This window comes from Odontesthes bonariensis, chromosome 3 (assembly GCF_027942865.1).
Source record: "Odontesthes bonariensis isolate fOdoBon6 chromosome 3, fOdoBon6.hap1, whole genome shotgun sequence".
Lineage (NCBI taxonomy): Eukaryota > Metazoa > Chordata > Actinopteri > Atheriniformes > Atherinopsidae > Odontesthes > Odontesthes bonariensis.
In genome coordinates, this window is record NC_134508.1 from 19,166,157 (window position 1) to 19,187,811 (window position 21,655).

At 41.0% G+C, this 21,655-nt stretch overlaps 1 protein-coding gene and 1 long non-coding RNA gene across 4 annotated transcripts; one reads left to right on the plus strand and one right to left on the minus strand.

The window, feature by feature from the left end:
- The first annotated feature begins 7,264 nt into the window (after positions 1–7,264).
- LOC142377054 (uncharacterized) lies at positions 7,265–8,519 on the plus strand. Its single transcript, XR_012769487.1, has 2 exons — positions 7,265–7,818; positions 7,933–8,519. It is a non-coding gene; the product is annotated as an uncharacterized LOC142377054 (long non-coding RNA).
- A 464-nt stretch (positions 8,520–8,983) lies between these two features.
- On the minus strand, positions 8,984–21,216 carry LOC142377052 (bile acid-CoA:amino acid N-acyltransferase-like). 3 transcript variants are annotated; one of them, XM_075460780.1, is made up of 12 exons: positions 21,125–21,216; positions 16,971–17,099; positions 16,309–16,518; positions 15,867–15,966; positions 14,494–14,684; positions 14,177–14,352; positions 13,948–14,064; positions 13,693–13,793; positions 12,781–12,874; positions 11,827–11,907; positions 10,290–10,425; positions 8,984–10,180 (listed from the first exon to the last, which is right to left on the minus strand). In XM_075460780.1, the coding sequence occupies exons 2-12, from the start codon at positions 17,077–17,079 to the stop codon at positions 10,080–10,082; spliced, it is 1,416 nt and encodes a 471-aa protein (XP_075316895.1). In that variant the 5' UTR covers positions 17,080–17,099; positions 21,125–21,216; the 3' UTR covers positions 8,984–10,079. The 3 variants fall into 3 exon arrangements, with proteins under 3 accessions (XP_075316895.1, XP_075316896.1, XP_075316897.1); XM_075460781.1 differs by having other exon boundaries at positions 21,039–21,125; XM_075460782.1 differs by lacking the exon at positions 21,125–21,216 and adding an exon at positions 21,011–21,093.
- Between the last annotated feature and the right edge of the window lie 439 nt (positions 21,217–21,655).

Here is a 21,655-nt window from a genome sequence, read left to right on the forward strand (position 1 = left end):
CGGTGTTTCTGCTAAGGTGCGGACAGAAAGCACGGTGTTTCCGCTAAGGTGCGGACAGAAAGCACGGTGTTTCCGCTAAGGTGCGGACAGAAAGCACGGTGTTTCCGCTAAGGTGCGGACAGAAAGCACGGTGTTTCCGCTAAGGTGCGGACAGAAAGCACGGTGTTTCCGCTAAGGTGCGGTCAGAAAGCACGGTGTTTCCGCTAAGGTGCGGTCAGAAAGCACGGTGTTTCCGCTAAGGTGCGGTCAGAAAGCACGGTGTTTCCGCTAAGGTGCGGTCAGAAAGCACGGTGTTTCCGCTAAGGTGCGGACAGAAAGCACGGTGTTTCCGCTAAGGTGCGGACAGAAAGCACGGTGTTTCCGCTAAGGTGCGGACAGAAAGCACGGTGTTTCCGCTAAGGTGCGGACAGAAAGCACGGTGTTTCCGCTAAGGTGCGGACAGAAAGCACGGTGTTTCCGCTAAGGTGCGGACAGAAAGCACGGTGTTTCTGCTAAGGTGCGGACAACAGGAAGGACCGCGCTCGGTGCGTTCAAGGCAAATTTGAAATTCAAATTTTTCTATCCGGCTATTGTAACATAAGAACTCTACGGAAGAGTATTAGGGCTAGGCATAAGAAAAAATATTTATATTTTGCCTGTCGATAATAAAGTCGACATGTCGAGAATAAAGTTGAATTTTCGAGAAAAAAGTCAACTCCTCTGGTCCATCATCTAATTACTATATTTTCGACATTTCGACTTTATTCTCGACAGGCAAAATATAAATATTTTTTCTTATCCCTGGCCCTAATACTCTTCCGTAGAAGTCTACGCGTGACTTTGTGAATATTATTTATCCTGCATGTCCACGGAGGTATATCTTGTATATAGGTTTATCTTGTGCTTTATGGTTTGTATGACCAGCGAAATATTATAGTTTTGGCATTCTTGGAATCATTCAGATAGAGCAAAATGTGGGGAAAGTCATGCACAAAATGTAACATAATGATGAGGTGTTGGCAAGTGGGCATTTACATCATGACTGGGGTATTTTAGCTAAAACCCCCAAAGCATGAGACTTAACAGGCAAACAGAACAAATAAATACAATGTGATTGTACAACTAATATCTTTGTGTGCCATAAATTAGGTTGAAGTTAAGCTGTGGACATTTCAGTGTACTTTAGATGAGTAAAATATTTTTTTTAAGCTCAATACTTTTTATTTGACAACTTTTCAAACGGTGATCATTTTCTAAAAATACGGTCTCAATATGCTGCTTAGTCATTCTGTTATATAGGAGGGCAACAGTGCTGTAAGCAGTGGCAACAATGACAAACACCAGCCTGTGATGGATGCAAAATAGTGGAGGGAAAGAAGAAAATGTGTTATTTAGGGTCCCTAAATCAAGAAATCCACTTTGTTACCTATATGTTACAAAAATGTTGCAGTTACACAGATTGGTGGGATTTCTATACACCACCTCTCACATTTGATACAATTACCATTGTCTGCTATTCTGAAATCTCCTTGTCAACGTTTATAAATAACTTCTCTTCACCTTAATTTTAAAATCTAAGGAATTACATTGCCAAACTGTTAGTCTCACTGCCTCATTTCATGACTGTCCACAAATCCATTGCTTTGATTTGCATGATGATAACAGACCTTTTATTTCTTTTAAAGACACACTAAGTATTTTTATTCTCGTAACAACTGCTTAAACGTTATATGTTTTAAAGGATGTAATTGCTTGTAGCCGTACTTTCCAAAGTATGTACATGAATGTGTATATAAAACACTACAAAAATATGGATCAAGTTAGTCTCTTCCATCACGAGTAAGAGAATGAATGTACCAGATAGATTAATTACTGACAGGAAACTGCTGTGAGTATGCGACTTTATTATTTGCCACAGGAATTTTCCTCCACTATCCTGATTGGTGTTTATATCCCACCTTCAGCTTCTGGAGCACCAGCATGTGAAACTGCACACACCACCGTTGCTAGGCTACAGTCTCAAAACCTAGAGGCATTTGTGGCCATAACTGGTGTTTTCAACCAAGGTCCTGTTAACACCTAATGGCGCGTTTCCACTAGCTCGCTTCGGCTCGGCTCGGCACGGCTCGGCGTGCTATTTGCGTGTTTCCACTAGCACGCAGTACCTGCAACCGGGTATACTTTTGGTATCACCTCAGCCCTGGTTCCAAGCGAGCCGAAGCGTTACTAAAACGTGACGTCAGCCGACTGCCTTCCACTGATTGGCCGATGAGTGTCGTCACTGGAAGCGTCATAACCGCGCAACGACCGACTAGAATATAAATAAATACAAGACTCAAGACAAGACTCCACATTTTACTGCTTCAAGTTTGTACTGCTACGAGATGGCTTCGCAGAGGAAATCCACTCCTTGTTGTTGTTCTGGTCTTCCGGATTTGTACGTTGCTCGGCGCCGTGTAAATGACGTCACGGAGATTTTGCGCAGCCGTGTTACGACGACCCTGCCCACGTCGAGGAGGCACGAAGTGATACTCGGTTGTAATGGAAACACAACCAAACCGAGCCGTGCCGAGCCGTATCGAGCCGTGCCGAGCTAGTGGAAATGCGCCATAAGTATGTTCCTGTAGTCTCAAGGCAGCCTGTCTCCACAAGGACTGTGAGAAGGTGGACTCAGGAGGCCAGCGAAGCCCTGCAGGACTGCTTTGAAACACCGGACTGGACTGTGCTCTGTGAACCACATGGGGACAATATCAACAACCTCACAGACCGCATCACTGACTACATCAACTTCTGTGAGGATACCACTATCCCTGTATCACTGTACGCTGTTTCCCCAACAACGAGCCTTGGATCACCAGTGACTTGAAGGCTCTTCTGAATAAAAAGAAGAGAGCCTTCAGACTTGGTGACAAGGATGAGTTCAAAAGGACGCAGCATGAACTGAGGCCTGTTAAAATTGGCTTTGTTCTTAGACATTATGAATGAAATAGTCTCTATACTTTTCCACGATGACCTAAAGTGATCCAGGAATGGGGAGACAAAACAATTAAGCCTGATTTATGGTCAATGACGCAAGACGCAACGCAAGCCCTTGCACGGTTGCAAGCCCCCCCTTGCATGCTTGCGTGTGTCACCTCAATTTTCTAAACTTCACGCAAGACGCAAGATGCAAGCCACTATCTACATCACATCCGGCAAAGCAAAATGAAGCATAAACGTCTCGAGCCATTAACGCAAGCGCAAGACGCAAGCGCAAGACGCAAGCGCAAGACGCAAGCGCAAGACGCAAGCGCAAGACGCAAGCGCAAGACGCAAGCGCAAGGGCAGTTAAAAGAAGTATAACTCAGCCTTTAGCCTGGGAAAACAGGTGCAAGATTCACACACACACATTGTTTGGCTGATCCAGAGAATATGACGAAGCATATTGAACCTACTCATGTCCAATCATACTCGTTTGAGTGTGAGTCCTACCTATGTGAAATGATGAGGCTATATATACAAATGATACCCGGAAATCGAGGCTCAATCTGACGGATTTCCTACGGGAGCTCTGTTCCACTGAGCCCAGCGCTGATATGCTTTACGTGTGACTACCAATAAACACTTTATTTAACTTGAGATTACCCTGGCTTGTTCTTGAGCTTCCAATGAAAGAATCGAGCTAACAGGGCGGAACTGAGAAGGTGTAAGGACTCCAAAAGAAAAAAGCTGGAGAGCAAAAACTCCAGCAGAAAAACATCAACAATGTGTGGAAGGGTATGAAGCAGATAACCAGCTTCAACATCAAAGACCACCAGCAGGGGGGCAGCCAGGGCAGAGCAAATGAGCTGAATGGATTTTTCAACCGATTCAGCTCAGGACCCCTTGCTTTCCCCACAACCACCCCTGTTGAGTACCCTGGACTACAACCCCCCAACTCCAACGACCTCTTCAGGATCAGCCACACCCCCCAACATGACTGTGACATCTAGCAAGGTGACGAGGCAGCTGGAGAGACTCCAACATGCCGAAGCAGCAGGACCTGTTGGCATCAGCCCGAGGGTCCTTTAGTCCTGTGCGGCCCAGCTATCTGGTATCCTGCAACACATTTTCAACCTGTGTCTGTTGCAGGAGAGGATACTGGTGCTATGGAGAACATCCTGCATAGTACCGATACCAAAGAAAACCAACCCATCTGGACTCAACGACTTCAGACCAGTCGCGATCACATCACACGTGATGAAAGTCCTGGAGAGTCTGGTTCTGTCCCACCTGAGACTGCTGGTGAAACCTGCACTGGACCCTCTTCAGTTTGCCTACCAGCGTCGTGTGGGTGTGGATGATGCTGTCATCTACCTGCTGCAGCGTGCTCGCTCTCACCTGGACGGTGGTGGAGACACTGTGAGGATCATGTTTTTTTATTTTCTCCAGTGCCTTCAACATCATTCAGCCAAATATTTCATGTGAGAAGCTGCTAGGGATGGGTGTCAGCTCATCTAGTGTCTCCTGGGTTGCTGATTATCTGTCAGATAGGCCGCAGTTTGTTCGTCTTGGGAGCTGTCTGTCTGATGTGGTGTTCAGTAACACAGGAGCTCCACAGGGGACTGTTCTGTCTCCATTCCTGTTCACCCTGTACACCTTTGATTTCCAGTACCACTCTGAATCGTGCCACCTGCAGAAGTTCTTTGATGACTCTGCAGTGGTCGGGTGTATCAAGGATGGGCAGGAGTCGGAGTACAGGTAGTTGGTGGAGAACTTTGTGGACTGGTGCAGCCGGAATCACCTGCTCCTGAATGTGGACAAGACCAAGGAGATGGTGGTCGACTTCAGGAGGACAAGAGTCATGAGCAAGCCTGTTGACATCATGGGTGAGGAGGCTGGTGTTGTTGAGGACTACAGATATTTAGGTGTGCACTTGAACAACAGACTGGACTGTACTACCAACACCAAAGCTGTGTACAAGAAGGGGATGAGCAGACTGCATTTCCTGCGGAAGCTCAGATCCTTCAATGTGTGCTGCAGGATGCTGGAGATCTTCCACCAGTCTGTGATGGCAAGTGCCATTTACTTTGCTGTAGTCTGCTGGGGGAGCAGCATCCGTGCCAGGGATGCCAGCAGGATCAACAAACTAATACGAAAGGCTGGCACAGTTATTGGACTGAAACTGGAGACATTTGAGTCAGTGAAGAGTGTTTTGATATGTAATGCAATAGATGTGTGTTTAAAAAAGAAAGATAAAAAGAAGAAGATATATATGTTGTATTGATGAACAAGAGAAGCCACAGGCTGCATGACAAGTATGATGTTCGTTATGACATTAAAGTTTGAGCACAAGCTCATTAAAGATTAAATCATGTCTCATTTATTTGAAAATCCAAATAACACAATGAGCAAGAGATCACTGAACAAACTGCTCTCCATCATGGACAATCCTTCCCACCCTCTCCACAAACCACTGCAGGGACAGCGGAGCTCATTCTCCAACAGACTGATTCAGCTCCGCTGTCAAAAAGAACGGTTTAAGAAGTCTTTCTTACCGTTCACCATCAGACTTTTCAACAGTTCTCCTTTGAGCCACAGAGGAAACAGTTTACACATTTCATTACTCTGTTTGCATCTCTCCTATCGGTTTATCATTGATTTGCACAGTTTAACATCGGTTTACAGTTTCATAATCATAATTACTTTATTCTGTGAATACATATTTCTTTTTATTATTTTTATACTATGTATATATCTTTTCGTCTTATCCTCTATTTTTGATTGTCTACAGTATAACTTGGTTTATGTGTACTCACTGTTTGCTGCTGCATAAAAAGAATTTCCCCTTGCGGGATTAATAAAGTACTTTGATTTGATTTAAATTGAAACCGTTGTCCTAACTGTTCAGCTCATATATTTGATTTGGTTGTCAAGCCACAGTAGTCATATCTAAAGTTTGGTTCATTAGAAGAAGAGGGCTGTTGTGTTGTTAAAATCCTGCTTTGGCTGTTGTATGTATCATGTCCACAGGCTAACTGTACTGTGCTAAATTAACATTAAGGTTTTAAATGTCATATTTCAGCCACAACCATGTGCTATATATATGCTTCCTGTTGATAGTAATCATAGATGGAGCATTGAGTACGAGTCGGAGGACTGTTGCAGAGGCGATAACTTTTTAATGATATCTCCCTTGTATGTAATGGCTGTAATGGTAAGGGTTATACTATATCAAATACTTGTAGTTGCAACATAAAAAGTGCTCATTTCTAAAGTCATGGTCCCCCAATGTGAACATTTGTAACCTCAGTGTATCCTTTAGACATTTTGCACAATACCAAAATCTTTCCCGCACATTTTTATACACACATTTCTCGTAATAATTTGCTTCAGAATATAATGATGTTAATCACAGGATGTAGCTGTAGTATCATTAGAAATAATTATGTCTAATGAAGACAATCCTTTTTTTTTTTGTTTACAACAAACTGTACGTCAACACTGAAAATGTTAGATCATATCTTGAATTAATCCGTAATTCAAGGTTCTCAGACTTTACCGAAGACACATATGAATCATCCAACAACAGATTTATGAGCAACCAGCTCAGAACACAGAAGACTGAAGCCTGAGTAGTAGAGTCAAAAATGAAAATGGAAGATTCATAACCAACAGGAAACCAACAGATTTTGAGAGCTCCAGTGGTGTAGTCTACCTTTTTGAGGTGGGTATACTGTGTAGTTGGCCAGTCATAGGCCCGTGGTACCAAACTAGGGGTCGGGACTCGGGACCAATAGTAGCCCCTTAATGCACGCCGTACCTCCAGTGGCGCGCTGTAATAGTCATTGAAAAGTTAAGTACCATAGTACTACAATACTATGACATAACACAGGGCTTTTAGTAATGCACTACGACTTGGTCATTGCCATTCTGGTAACAGCACATTTATAATGCTGTCTTAACGTGTTAAGGGACAAACATGTTTACCTGCCCCTTGCATGCATGAGGGACAGCATAAACTCACTTTGATTGTGTGGACTGTGTGCTGTGTATCTCAGTGGCAATGGGACTCCCTGTGGCACTTAATCTTTGTACTCATCCCTCATAGAGCGAGACCTAACAGAGTGATTGTTTTAAAGCAGCAGAACACCATCACATCTTGAGAGAGGTTGTTATATATATATATATATATATATATATATATATATATATATATATATATATACATACACAAGGGCTGTCAGAATTAATTAATTGTAATATATATATGTGTATTACATTCGTTTATATATGTAATATACATAAAAAAATATATATACACACATCCATTTTAGTTTTCCACCTTCCACTCCTATAGGGGGCGCTGTTGTGCGTTAGAGAATCACCGCTTTCAACTAATACAAAGAAGAAGAGTTTCTATGGGACGTTATTGTCAAAACACTGATAGTGAATCCCTGGGAGATTGATTGACTGCCGCAATTTCCGAATGAATGCTATTCTGAAGTGTTGTCGTTGTATTGTTAAATTATAACAAGGCTTCCATGAGAAGTGGTAGTTGATGAAACGTGGCTGTGCTATTCTAAAAATTGAAAAACGAATTTTAAGTGGGTACACGGAGCATTTTAGGTAGGTATACGGAAATCCCCTAAAAAAAGAGGTGGGTATACGCCGTATACCTGCGTTCAACGTAGACTACACCACTGGAGAGCTCTGACTAGTGAAGTCCATTAGTCGGGCATCATGTGATGCTTGTCGCTGAAAGGCATGTGGTTGATCAATACAGCTTTGCGCCCACAGTTATCTGGGCGAGGTTGACAGCACACTGCTAGATCAACAGTGCTATATCGACGCGAGACAGAAGAGCTGCTCAACATGAAGGTATGAACTCTGTGATGTTCTTGATAAAAAAAGAAAAAAGGTCCTTTTTATTTGCAAGCTATTAATGCATGGATTAACTTATGAGGTTGTGATGGTAACATTTTGTATTCACAGGTGAATTCCTGGGTGTATTGCTGGGTGACAGAGGGTACGCCTGCCATCCTTTTCTGCTCACTCCATTTGCAGACCCTCTGGAGGCACAACTGGCATACAACCATGCCCATGCCAGAACAAGGGCCCGGATAGAAATGACATTTGGCCTACTGAAGGCACGCTTTCAGTGTCTGACCCACCTGAGAGTCAGCCCAGACAGGGCATGTGATATCATTGTGGCCTGTGCTGTCCTCCACAATGTGGCCTGCCTGAGAAAGGAGAGGGCCCCCAGAGTGCCAGCTCTCATAGACTGGGACAATCCTGCCATCTTCCCGGATGACGGCTGTGGTCGGCTGGTCAGAGACCAATATGTGTTAAATTATTTTAATTAATATGCATGTTGATTTAAGTTGGGCCTGCAATGGCAGAGGCATTTTTGTTAGGTTTTTGTGCTGTATAGGCAAGGCAATTTTAACAGTTTGTCTCAAACTGCATGCTTTGATTCTGTGCTTTTTGTCTTGTAGAGCACTGTGTGACTTCAGTTTTGGAAGGAGCTGATGGTTTACTTGCTTTGATTCATCCTTGTTCAATAAAGGAACATCATGGTACTCTCTAATGTGTATTTATATTTATATGGTGATGTACTTTATGTGTAGTCTGTGGGAAACTAAATTATCTAGTGGTTCATCTAAAATCATCAGTTATCTAAAATGATTTCAATAAATGATCACAAATGTTTCAATAATGATAGTGGGTATAGTTAAATGTTTTAACAATAGGTTCTAGGCAGTGGAATAAATATTAGTTTCCATTTGTGGCGACCGCTGACTGAGATAAGGAATGAGATTAAATAGATCCTGGAATTTAGCCTGGTCTGGAGCAGGCTAGCTTCACAGAATAAATCTCCATGGTAACTTACGTCTGAACATATCCCACTTCCCTTATCCTACTTTTGTGCAACCGGATCACGGAGTTCACAACCCTCATCGCCATGGTGACTTCAGCGTGCCATGAAAAGTTCAACCTGACCGACCATGACTTGCTGATTAAAAAAATCTGAGCACAGAGACTGTAGACAGAAAGTCTGTATTTTATTATTTGAATTTATTACATGACGGAGTGATTTAAATATTGACAGAAAAATTCTTATCCTTTATGCCCACATAATCATATCTACTTCTGTGTACCTGCTTATGGTGCGAATATTGTACCAGTGTAACCATTGCATTAGAATAACAGCTGCACGCAGAAGCAACGAGATGCCAGATGAGAATATTCCACGGCCCAGAGGTCACAACTGCCTGCCACTATGAGATGAACAAGGAGCTGTTTCCTTGTTTAAAGAATGGCTCGTATCTGTAGAAATGCAAGCCTCCGTCCATTCTACCCTATAAACGTTTCTTGAGAACTCTGCATCTTTGAACATTTACATCACAGCCTCTGTGTGTAAGATTAAATGTCCTATCCTTGTGAGATTCATACCGTATTCCTGAGTTTTCTTGTTCATTTTCCTAACAAATCTACTTAAAAAAAAAGTTAGATTTTGGCCAGCTTATGTGGTGAATCAATGTTATTCAATATCACCATAATTTTATAATTCTATCATTATTATATATAATCTTATATATAAAAAAATCTGAATTAAATCTGCTATTCATTGGTTTAAAAAAAAAATAGCTAAAAAAGATCAAATGCATAAAAGATGGTAACATACGAAGAATCATGCAGTTACTACAATAAGGACATATTGTTGATGAATTAAAGCACATGAAAGCAAACTTGGCCAGTATCATCCTGCTGCAGCCTTAGACCTACATGTGAGGAACATTACAGATGGATGTGGAATTGTGGAATTGTAATATGATCCATATAACAGATTCAAGTAAGCCGTTAATGGCCACAACCGCACGTGACACTCTAAAACATCTATGGGTTAGTGGTCGAAACTGCTGCTCTGATATCGGTCCTCCCTCGGTGATACTGCACGACTGACAGCTCTGACACTGAACAAACAGCAACCTAGCGTGGAGAGTGTGCAGCCTGCCAGATAGAGATGAACGTATAAACTTTCCTCCTTCACCATCAACATGTAAAACTCTCTGATTAATTCAGTCCCAATTAAAAAAAAAGGGATGCTTTACATCTTGAGATTTTCTTTCGACAGAGGTTCAACATCTCAGATTGTTTTCCAGAAAATCCAAGATCTTCTTCCATGCATCTTCCTGGGCAGCAGCGTGGGGTGCAGGGTAACCTCCCCACAAAGTGACCACTGCAGGAAAAAGAAAAACACTTATCATAATAATGTAGGATCTCTTAAATTGAGTGCCGTGGCAAGTGTAGAGTAAAATCTGTAAACTGAAAAAGTGGATAGAGCTCACATTTCTTAGGTTTAATTGCCCACATGGACGATCTTGAATGTGGTGAGTAAGGTGGCTCAATCAGGTGACCGGCGCCAGGGTATGACAGACGGCTAAACAGCTGGGATTTACCCGCAGCCCTCAAAGTCTCCTCAATCTTTGGATAAATAAATCAAATATACAAGCAGTAACACACAACAGCATTGAAAGACAACAGAAAAATGTTTGATTTATAGCTGATGTATGACCGAATGCAAAATTAATGCATTCTCGAGCATACACCCATGTGAAAAACAGCAAGAACTTTAATCGAAGTCCTAATTTTCTGTATGAGTTTCACATTGTGAAGGAATTTTGGCCCACTCTTCCTTAAAACATTGGTTCAGGTCAGTGAGATCTGCAGGATTTCAGTTATGCACAGTGCTCTTAAGGTCCCGCCACTCAATTTATGTCAGATTTAGGACTTTGACTGGACCATTACAAAACTTTGATTAATTTCTTTTCAGACAATTTTTTTTGCAGATTTGCTGCTTTTTTGGGGGGGATAATTGTCCTGTTGCTTGATCTAATCTCAGCCAAGGTTTGAATGTTGGAAACATGGCCTGATATTTGACTCTACAATACTTTGGTAGACAGAGGAGTTCATGGTGGACTCAGTGACTTCAAGGTGTCCAGGTTCTGTGGCTGCAAAACAAGCCCAAATCTTCAGCCCCCCACCAACGTGCTTGACAGTTGCTATGAGGTGTTTGTAATGATATGCTGCGTTTGTTTTACTTCGAACAAGCTGCTGTGCATTATGACCAAACATCTCCACTTTTGGTCTGGTCTGTTCCAGAAGCAACCCTAAGCTGTGCTGGCATGTTCTTTTTTAGAGAGAACATGCTTTTTCCTGATTACTCTTCTGAACAGGGCAATTTTTTTTTAGTCTTTCTCTAATTGCACTCTCATGAACTTTAAGATTTAACATGATACTTGAGGCCTGTAAAGTCTGAGATGTAGCTTTTAGCTTTATTTGTAATTTCTCTGAGTATTGCACTGCTTGATCTTGGGGAGAACTTTCTGTGACGTCCACTCCTGGGAAGTTCAACAACTGTCTTGAATGTTTCCCATGTGTGAATAATCTTTCTTACGGCACTCTAAATTGTTTAGAAATGGCCTTTCAATCCTTAAATTGTTGGGCAGCAGCAGTTGCTTCCCTATGATTATTGTTCACATCTTTCCTCCTTGACATTGTGTTAACACACACCTGAATGCTCGAGACACAACGTCTGCTTATATAGAGGTACTCACAGTTGCTGTTGATCAGTACAATGCAATATATATTAAAAGTAGTATTTACCTCCTTTACAACCTGGTAAGGACCAGGTGACTTACATTGTTATAGTTATGTCCTGACAAGTAAAACCTTAGAATTGTAAGAGGGTGTGCTTTCTTTTCTACCATAACTGTATTTCTAAGGCTTTATGACTTATCACATGTCAAATACAGTATTAAAAAATGACAATCAGTCTTTTCTAATTAATTGTAAAATAAACCAATTTTAAATGAGACACTTTACCAGATCTGCCGTCTCTATGCTTGAAGCGCTCAAGTCATCTTCACCCACTATGTACATCAGGGGACAGGTGAGCTTCTCCAACTGCAAAAACATGAGCGATCAAAGCAGAATTTGTATGAAATTATACAAAGAATGATACTAAAATTATCCTTATACACGCGAGTGGGCTTGTGTGTCATTGTTGAAGACCTAGGGTGTTGCTTAATTAAGGCACTTTACACATGATATTAACATGCATCCTCGCTGATCTTATCAGATGTGGACACATTTAAGTGCGTTAAGGTTACACCTTCTATTAAACTGGGTGTCACTTCTTTGCTTACGTCACACACAATTCAGCTGTGGTGGGCCGCTCTTTTTTGCAGTATTTTAACAAACATTTCAATGGGCTTTGTTAAATAATACATGCAACATGAGTGAAAAGTACACTGAGTGTGAGATGATACTAAATTTGTGATGTTACAGAGTTCAATACCAGCACACAACTGCCGACTATAGACACAGTAAATCACAGTAAACTGCTGCACACTCAATAAAAGGTCATGCGTTGATGCAGTCCTGAGTTGCGTGCTCCTTGCTGTGCAAAATTGATACATTTCCCACTTGGCTCCTGAAGCGCCGACTGGTCACTGCTGTTTTCGTTACTGGCAGTATGGTAATTAACACAAAGCACACAGTTTTCAGTGAAGGAAGTTTCTAAATGATTAAATGAGCCAGAAACGCTGGTACAGGATCCTTCTCACAAAGACCCTGCACGACTCAAGACAGGCGAGCTTGTTGTCCTTCAATGTGACCCAAGACACATTTCTATTAGCACTATTGTTAAGATGAAGCCACATATTGTACCCCACCTCAGAAAGTGGTCTGATCAATCTGACTTAAACGTCTCCCGACTGCATTTGTGATCAGAGAACCCATGTTAATAATGGGTAGAAACAGCCTATGTCTCGTTACCTTGACGATATTCTCAGGGTCAAGATTAGCAGGTGAGGATGTCTCTTTGAAAATGACATGACCTCGATCATCATATGTCCAATATTTATGGTCACTGAAAAGACAAAACAGCAGATGAATGACATTCTTGCTGAATTAGATTCAGTCTATATTATTCATAATAACCTCAACAACTAGCAACAGGTGAGAAAGAAGACTGGATATAAAATGAGCTTCCCAAAGAGGTTGAATCTTTATAAATAAAGATAATGAAAGGTTAATTGTTTTCAATCTGGTGATTTGTGACTAATATGTGCATTAGTGCACATAATTTTGGAAATTTGCATGTGTGAGGGCAACAATGTTGAATGATATACTCAGATTTTGGAGCAACATGTGTTTCTATTTAGATAAGATATGTGTTTCATGGGGCCTCGCTAAAACAGAGTGAGCTTAAAACACTGGGAGCATTATAAATACAAGACAAAGGACACATCTGTTGAATGGCAACACATTTCACTTTCAAAACTAAAACAAACGGTCTCTTCAGATTCAAAGCTCTGGCAGAGAGTTGGTAAAAAAAAAAAAAAAAAAAAAGGGGGCGTGATGCAACATGTGGGCAAACATAAACCCGATTATATTAATTTTTTTAAATGTGATACTTACGGTTAATTCAGAATGATCGTGATCACTTTAAAAAAACAATAAAATGTCTTTATTTCAACATTTGAAATGTTGTCTTTGAACTATTTTATAATTGAATGTAGCTTTTAAATATCTGACAAGTTATTGCATTTTGTTTTCATTTACATTTCCACACTGTTTTTTTGGATGTAAATTCTTTATCTGCAAAATTTCAGTACTTTTGTATCACAAGGGTCACAAAGAAATAATCAGAACAAAATGCATGTAAGAAATATTTATAAGAAATACCTTTTACCACCAGCCAATAATCTATCAAATCCTTCAGTCCTGCCACTTGCATCTGCGAGCTTACTTCCCACTGGGCCGTTTATACATATCAAACATGATGGCTGCGAGAAGAAGTACATTAATTCTACAAACTCATCAAACTCCACAAAATTCACAATTTAACATAATTTTATCAGACTATTCTAGTATTCATTATTATATCATGTTGTGATCGGACAGCAGCTTTAAAAACAGACGGTGTGCTTTGTGACCAACTTTAAGTCCAGTCTGAGTTGCAATGCGAAGCGTCAAGTAGCATCCAAAAGAGAGACCAATGATGCCAACTCTGTCTGCAACGACCTGACAGTGATCTTGAAGTAGGTGGAACGCTGCCTGTCCAGACAGAACAATTGGGAGATTTCAAGAAAAATATTTAAATCATTGAGGGAAATGACATATTTCAAAGTGAAAGAGAAAGTTTGCTTCCTCCAACATATTATCGTACCTTAAAATATGAATCTCCAACATTGATACGGTTTGGTGGACCGGGTAAGTCTTTGTGCCCTACATAGGCAATAACAAGACTGGCATAGCCTCTGGATGCAAACAGTGAAGAGCGGTACTCTGGAAGCCCTCCACCCATGCCCCACAGATCCAGCATGGCTGGAAATGGGCCTGGCCCTGCAGGAGACCAGAAAAATACTTAGTAAACGCTTTTCCAGTACTTCCTTAATCCACAAAGAGTTATGCAGCATTTAGGTGTTTTTAGAGGGTGCCTCAGATCAATGTGTTATAAACACTATGGCTGCATCAGATGCTCACCAGGGGGTAAAAATAATATCCCTACAACTCCATTTTGACGAATCTCTATTCTCCTCACTCCCGGTGCCATGTACCAGCGCTCAGCAGTCACAGCTGCCAGCTCAGGGATCTGCCCGTCACTGGGTGAAATGTGGCCCTCTCGTAAGGAGATGTTCACCATGTAGGGAGTCTCCACATTTTTCTTCCTTAGCCTTTGAAATAGAGAACCATGGAAACCATGCAGACGGAGAATTACATTTCTTATAGCACACAGTTATTATGCTGAAGTGTAGATAGAATGAGTGCTGCAACTGATTCTATGACCCACCTAATTGTGTCAGCTGCCAAAGCTCATATGAAGGGTGTGTGGAAAATATGACATTAAAATGACAACTGTGTTAAACTTCAGGACTCCTTAAAGGGACACTATGTAATTTCTTCCCCCATCTAGTGGTGCAATTTTATTTTGCAAAGTCGAATGAATTTGCTCTCTAGCGCGTTTTCAAATGTGCGCTGCAACTTCTTGAACTACGGCAGGCGGTATGTGTCAAGATTCAAGAAGCTATAGCTTCAGACTCAAGGTCCATACAAACAAAAAGACATCAAGACACACAGTACAAAGGATTACATAACACACATACAATAACACTATAAATACAGATGACAGATAACATGTCAGATAACATAAGTTGACATAGCCTTTGGTGTGCAAACAATGTTAGTCATATTCCGGGAGTTACCGGAAGTGACGTCGACGCAGCGGTAGCGTTAGCAGCAGTGTGTAGTTGCTATCTGGAAAGTGTTCTTTTAAATAAACTCCCAGTAAACTTACAAACTTTCTAATGCCTCGTTTTGTGAGTTAAGAGCCTATGTGTACTACGGCAGAAGTTTGGTAACAATCAATGCATTATTAGTGGGATAATTTACGAGATAAAATCTATTTAGCATTAGCAGCTGTAATAAGCCATTTGGCGGACGTGACGTCAAAATGATGTCATTTCCGCTTGCAGGCCTGGCGTTGGGGAAAACGCGATTCGAAGTGCTTTATGTCCCTCTCTGCACTTCGTCGTTTTTCATAGACCGGAAGGACATGGCAGCCTCCATAGAGCTTGCCCGCCCTATGTAGATACAAACAAGTTATTCTTCACTCAGGAGAATAATGAGATTTTTGACAGAGATCACTTTACACCAATGAGGACTAATTTATGAATGAATATGTTGATTTGAGCTAATAAATGACTTAATTTATTACATAGTGTCCCTTTAAGAAACAGGATTTACTGCGGGTGGACAGTTAGGGCTCTGTACTACTGTGTAAGGAGACACTTGCTTGGGTTTAATATAAAAAAATTAAATCCTGCAAAGCTCTCAGCTAGCTTGTTTTCATCACCTGCCTTAAACCCTCTCTTTCTCCAGGAGCCGGCTGCATGCCCCAGAAGAGTCCCATTGGCTCACAGCCCAAATAAGAGCCTCCGACTGAAGGATCTTTGGTCACTGGGACAAGGAAGAAGAAAACAAATGAAAAACTGCCTGCTTAAGAGACTGGTTAAAAAGTTCACTCAACAGTAAATACATCCAATGGTAATCTCTAACTTTAATGGGTCATTTTTTGCAACTGACATGGAAATGACACCACACACTCTTTGTATAGCTTGGTTTCAGCATTTAATGTCTTTGATTTAGTTTACATTGAACTGTTCACATTTTGCACAGTGAAAAATGTTTATATGACATTTTTTTAACAATATTTGAACCCAGCTGTTTTTACATAAGCGTAGAAATAATATTACAGCATATACACATAAAAATGATATGTAATTCAACAATTTTACTTACAGGTAACGGTGCCACTGGCATTTGTGTTATAATGAGCGAATGACTCCCACAAATCTCCATCGTCACAGTGCATTCGTGCACACACTGTGACAGGAAAGTGTGGAGGCAGGAAACGCCCTTCAATGCTGATCTGTTCATCTATAAGGGCGCGAATGGGAGCAGCTGTCAATAGAGGGGGCTGTCTAATACTGCTCTTCGACCGAACTGCACCTGTAGAAAAAAAGAATAGATCCTATGACAATTAAGGAATTCAAAAGAGGTACCAGAAGATTCTCAAGCACATAGCAGAGCTGATGAAATGAGACACACGGAGAAAAGCAACAGGAAACTGATCTTGTTTGTGTGGACTGAAGTCTACTAAGAGAATTACAACTGCTATAATGACAACTTTGCAGCATTTCAGCTAACAACCAGATTTGCAGACATAATCATAATCAAAATATTAGTCTTACAACTGGATCTCTTTGTATCTTGTATAACTTCTACCACATTTTTTTTTTTCTCATAGGCTACAAGGAAAATCTGGCATGCAAAAGCTGCTGTCGTAGACTTGCAGTTTTCAGTCAGAACAGCAGAGTCACTACAAAGAAGTAATAAAAGATTTCTGAAACAGAAATGCAACTTTTCCATATAACCTCTTTGAAAAACAAAGCAAACCTTACCCACAATCCGCTGCAAACTCGCCACTGTTCTGTATCCACTGGGGCCCGGTGTATTCTTCATTTCAATGAGCTGCCATATTGTTGTCACACTCACACGTACTCTGAACATTATGACATCTGTTGTCTACCCTGTAAACAGAAAAGTGCAAAGATCAAACATAAAAATAATAAAGCACTTTTGTCATGTCTAATGAGATAAATGTGGTTGTTCTGCCCCAGCGAATGGGGGTGAAAGGTTACTTAGAAAAAACATACTGCTGATCTAAGGGTGAACCAAAACAAACCAAACACTCTGCTCACACGATTCGTCTGCCTGAGACCTAACTCATATGTTAGAAATTAACCGTAGATTGTCCTTTGTGCTGCATAACTTTCCAGTACGGATTTGCTTTAACAAAAACTTTTGCAGTTAAACTTAAGGAACTGGTTAGGAACCTGAAATCTGCATTTTTCCAGTTTGCCTGCAGGTTGAATTTTGTTTTTCATTTTCAGAATGTTGAGTTTTAGCCCACATTTATTACACGGTGACAAAGTGTTTGTAGTATGCATTCAGATGAACACTGAAGTACTGTCCTTTCTTCAGTAAGGCCGAGATGGAAGTAAATAACCAAAAACTCTGTTCTGAGCCTGTATCTAAGTCAGCTTATGGGTACCCAGATTAATTAATGGAAAAAATTATATTCATGCATGTATAAAATGTGGGTAATATGTTGAATAGGTGGAAAACGGATGATTTAGTTCAAATGAAAATAGGTATGTCACTAAAACAGAAGTATTCAGCTGTAAATTCTGATAAATGTCCTGCAAAAGCTGAATTACTACAATACTGGCAAAATGTTATCTGAAAAAATCTGAATAAAAATTGTTCTAGTAACACTGTTTTGGCCAGTTTGAAAAACATCATGATTTACACATTGTTCATGCAATGCAGTGTACATAGTGGAGTATTTCCATCTGAAGTTTATTAGCAAACAAATTATGATATGGAAGTATCATAATTAAGTGGAAATCAAATCACACTCTTAGGAGGAGATGAACAAAAAGAGAGTGGAAACTCTAAAACTTGTCTTTTGTGCGTTTATTCAGGTGTGGGAGAAAGCTACAGCGTGACAGAGTTCATGCCATAGTTACTATGGTTTCAGACATCATGTGTGCAACAAGACCAGCTGGAGCCCTGATATCAGCCCAATCAGAAACCAAATTAGGCAAGAGTTCAAATCTGCTGCTCCAGAGAATATGACTTATACAGTGCAGTGCAAAAGTCTTCAGCCATCCCTTATTTTGCTTCTAAGGAATCAAACTTTCTTGTATCCTTTGAAAAGTATTCTTGATTGATACTTCTCCAGGCTATCGGATTCACAATTTTCTTTTTGACATTGACTGATTTTTCAGTCCAGTTCTTGATCCTATTTTTTTTTGTATGTTTCTTGTTAAAACATTTAACACTGACCTGTGCATCCTTCAAGCATAAAAATGCATTTAACTCAGAGGATACACCAGTGTTTGACCTACACAAAAAAAGACAACTTAATAAGGCACTACTTAAAACACTTCTTTAACAAGCAGCATGTGGCAAAGAGAAACAATGTATTACCCTTTCTTTAGGAATGCAGAAAAGCACCGTCATATTTTGATCTGCCAAGCAACAAGTGGAATGTGTCTGGTTGGCAATAGCAGTAGATTTGTTTTTCAGCATGCGAATGATCTAAAAAAACACTGCAAATGCAGTAAAGACAGACTTTTGCGCTGTAGTATATGGACCAGCCGCGACTATTCAGAGACAACACGGGAGGCCGGACAGCCTCTCCCATTCTCTGGTGAAATTGCTACATCTTCAATGTTAAATTGACGATAAAACAGTTATTCACAAAACACAAGATATGTCCAATACTTTATTTACTTTCATAACTACAACATGTTGTCGTGTAGCTTAATGAAGTGATTTGTTCTGAAATCGCCGCCATTCACTGAGGAAATCATGTTATGAAGCCGCCACTAACAGCCAGGCTTCCGAGCCGAGGGCTGCCCGGCTTCAGGAGGGGGCGGGAGGGTCAAGTTTTTTTCTACAATTCTAGGTCATCATTGGCTAAATCGACAAAAACTCTTCACTTCCGAGGCTGCTCGGCGTCTCTGGGGGTAGATTAGACGTGGGCGTGTCAATATGAGGGGCTGTGTCGTGATGATTGGAGTTAGTGTTTGTCCATCATGAGAGATTCTCAGTGGTGTAGTCTACCTTTTTGAGGTGGGTATACTGTGTAGTTGGCCAGTCATAGGCCCGTGGTACCAAACTAGGGGTCGGGACTCGGGACCAATAGTAGCCCCTTAATGCACGCCGTACCTCCAGTGGCGCGCTGTAATAGTCATTGAAAAGTTAAGTACCATAGTACTACAATACTATGACATAACACAGGGCTTTTAGTAATGCACTACGACTTGGTCATTACCATTCTGGTAACAGCACATTTATAATGCTGTCTTAACGTGTTAAGGGACAAACATGTTTGTGGGGTCGCAGCTTTGCACTTACCTGCCCCTTGCATGCATGAGGGACAGCATAAACTCACTTTGATTGTGTGGACTGTGTGCTGTGTATCTCAGTGGCAATGGGACTCCCTGTGGCACTTAATCTTTGTACTCATCCCTCATAGAGCGAGACCTAACAGAGTGATTGTTTTAAAGCAGCAGAACACCATCACATCTTGAGAGAGGTTGTTATATATATACATACACAAGGGCTGTCAGAATTAATTAATTGTAATATATATATATATGTGTATTACATTCGTTTATATATGTAATATACATTAAAAATATATATATACACACATCCATTTTAGTTTTCCACCTTCCACTCCTATAGGGGGCGCTGTTGTGCGTTAGAGAATAACCGCTTTCAACTAATACAAAGAAGAAGAGTTTCTATGGGACGTTATTGTCAAAACACTGATAGTGAATCCCTGGGAGATTGATTGACTGCCGCAATTTCCAAATGAATGCTATTCTGAAGTGTTGTCGTTGTATTGTTAAATTATAACAAGGCTTCCATGAGAAGTGGTAGTTGATGAAACGTGGCTGTACTATTCTAAAAATTGAAAAACGAATTTTAAGTGGGTACACGGAGCATTTTAGGTAGGTATACGGAAATCCCCTAAAAAAAGAGGTGGGTATACGCCGTATACCTGCGTTCAACGTAGACTACACCACTGGAGATTCTGTGGCAGCCGAATTTTTAAGCGGGGAGAAGCACGCTGGAGCTTCTGTCCCAAAGCGGATACGAAAGAGACTGGTTGTCTGTGAAAGTGCTGTCGGAGTTTCACTCATTTCCCATCGTTTCCATTTCCATCCTCACACACATACACTTTTGTAAATATTACACTGTAAATAAGAAACACATCCTTGTTGTTTAGAAGTTTTGTTAATCATATTCCTGTTGTGCATTTGTTTGTCGTGTTAGCTAGTATTCATTATGACGGGGAAAAATGCTCCACAGATTCTGATCCAGCCACAGATCCAGCCATTTACAGGCCTTAGATTCCATCATACTTGATTTTGGTCTTGCTGTGTGAATTTTCAAAGTCTATACCTTCTTTCTGTGTATTTGCTGGGCATACTTGTCATACTAGACACAGCTATGTTAGAACTAATTCTTTTTAACTTTGCTATCTTCTGCTTTGGGATGGCACGAGCCACTACAACCCTGAACGCGTAATATGGGCTTCCCCTGTGGTAAAAGTCAGCAGCCGCCACTGATGGACACATATAAATCAACTACTGTATCCCTAAAGTGCTTATTCCACCGATAGTAGTGAAAAAAAGTCAGCCAAGAAAACACAATCACTTGCAATGGAAAAAAAACCCCACAAAACATCAGAGTAAACAACAATCTGCAAAACAAAATGTGGAAAATACAAGACTTTCACAATCAGACGGAACATTGTACTGAATGTGACCTCAATCTGCACTTCACTCGATATTTGTCTGTCGCGCACAACAAAACATTTCCTCACAACAAGGCTGAACTTTGAGCTCTCAGTACCCACCGATTGTAAAGCTTTAAAGTGATCTTACCGCTGTGTGAGCATGCACAGTTTGTGCAGAGGGGAAGGATATGCAGAATGGTCAAAACAATGCCTTAAAGGATTGAGTAGGGTTACCTGTGATCGATGACGTGTGCGCAACACTTCTCTCTCACCAGTTCTCTCTCTCTCTCTCTCTCCCTCCCTGTCTGTCTCATACTTTCCCCGTCTTCCTTTATGGTTTTTTTTGCGGCTAGTAAACCAGCTTAAAGGTGGAGTACTGCCGAAGGTTGTCCTTACTGACTGAATAAAGTGACTGAAGTGCACATTCCTGTGTTTCTCGTTGGCCTCAGCATGCGGATTTACCTGCATGTTTGGAAAAATCTATGAATTCTGAGTCTGAAAACTGTTGTTCAAAAATGGATCTAGACGGATGAGGTGGCTCGGGCATCTGGTTATAAAGTCTCCTGGACGCCTGGAGGAAGTGGCCGGGGACAGGGACGCCTGGGTTTCTCGGCTGCTGCCCCCGCGACCCGACCCCGGAGAAGCGGAAGATGATGGATGGATGGATATACATATAGCTATATCTATATCATATCATATACCCCATATATATGCCAGCTGTCATAGGGCGCACACAACCATGTACGCTATCTCTCTCTCTCTATA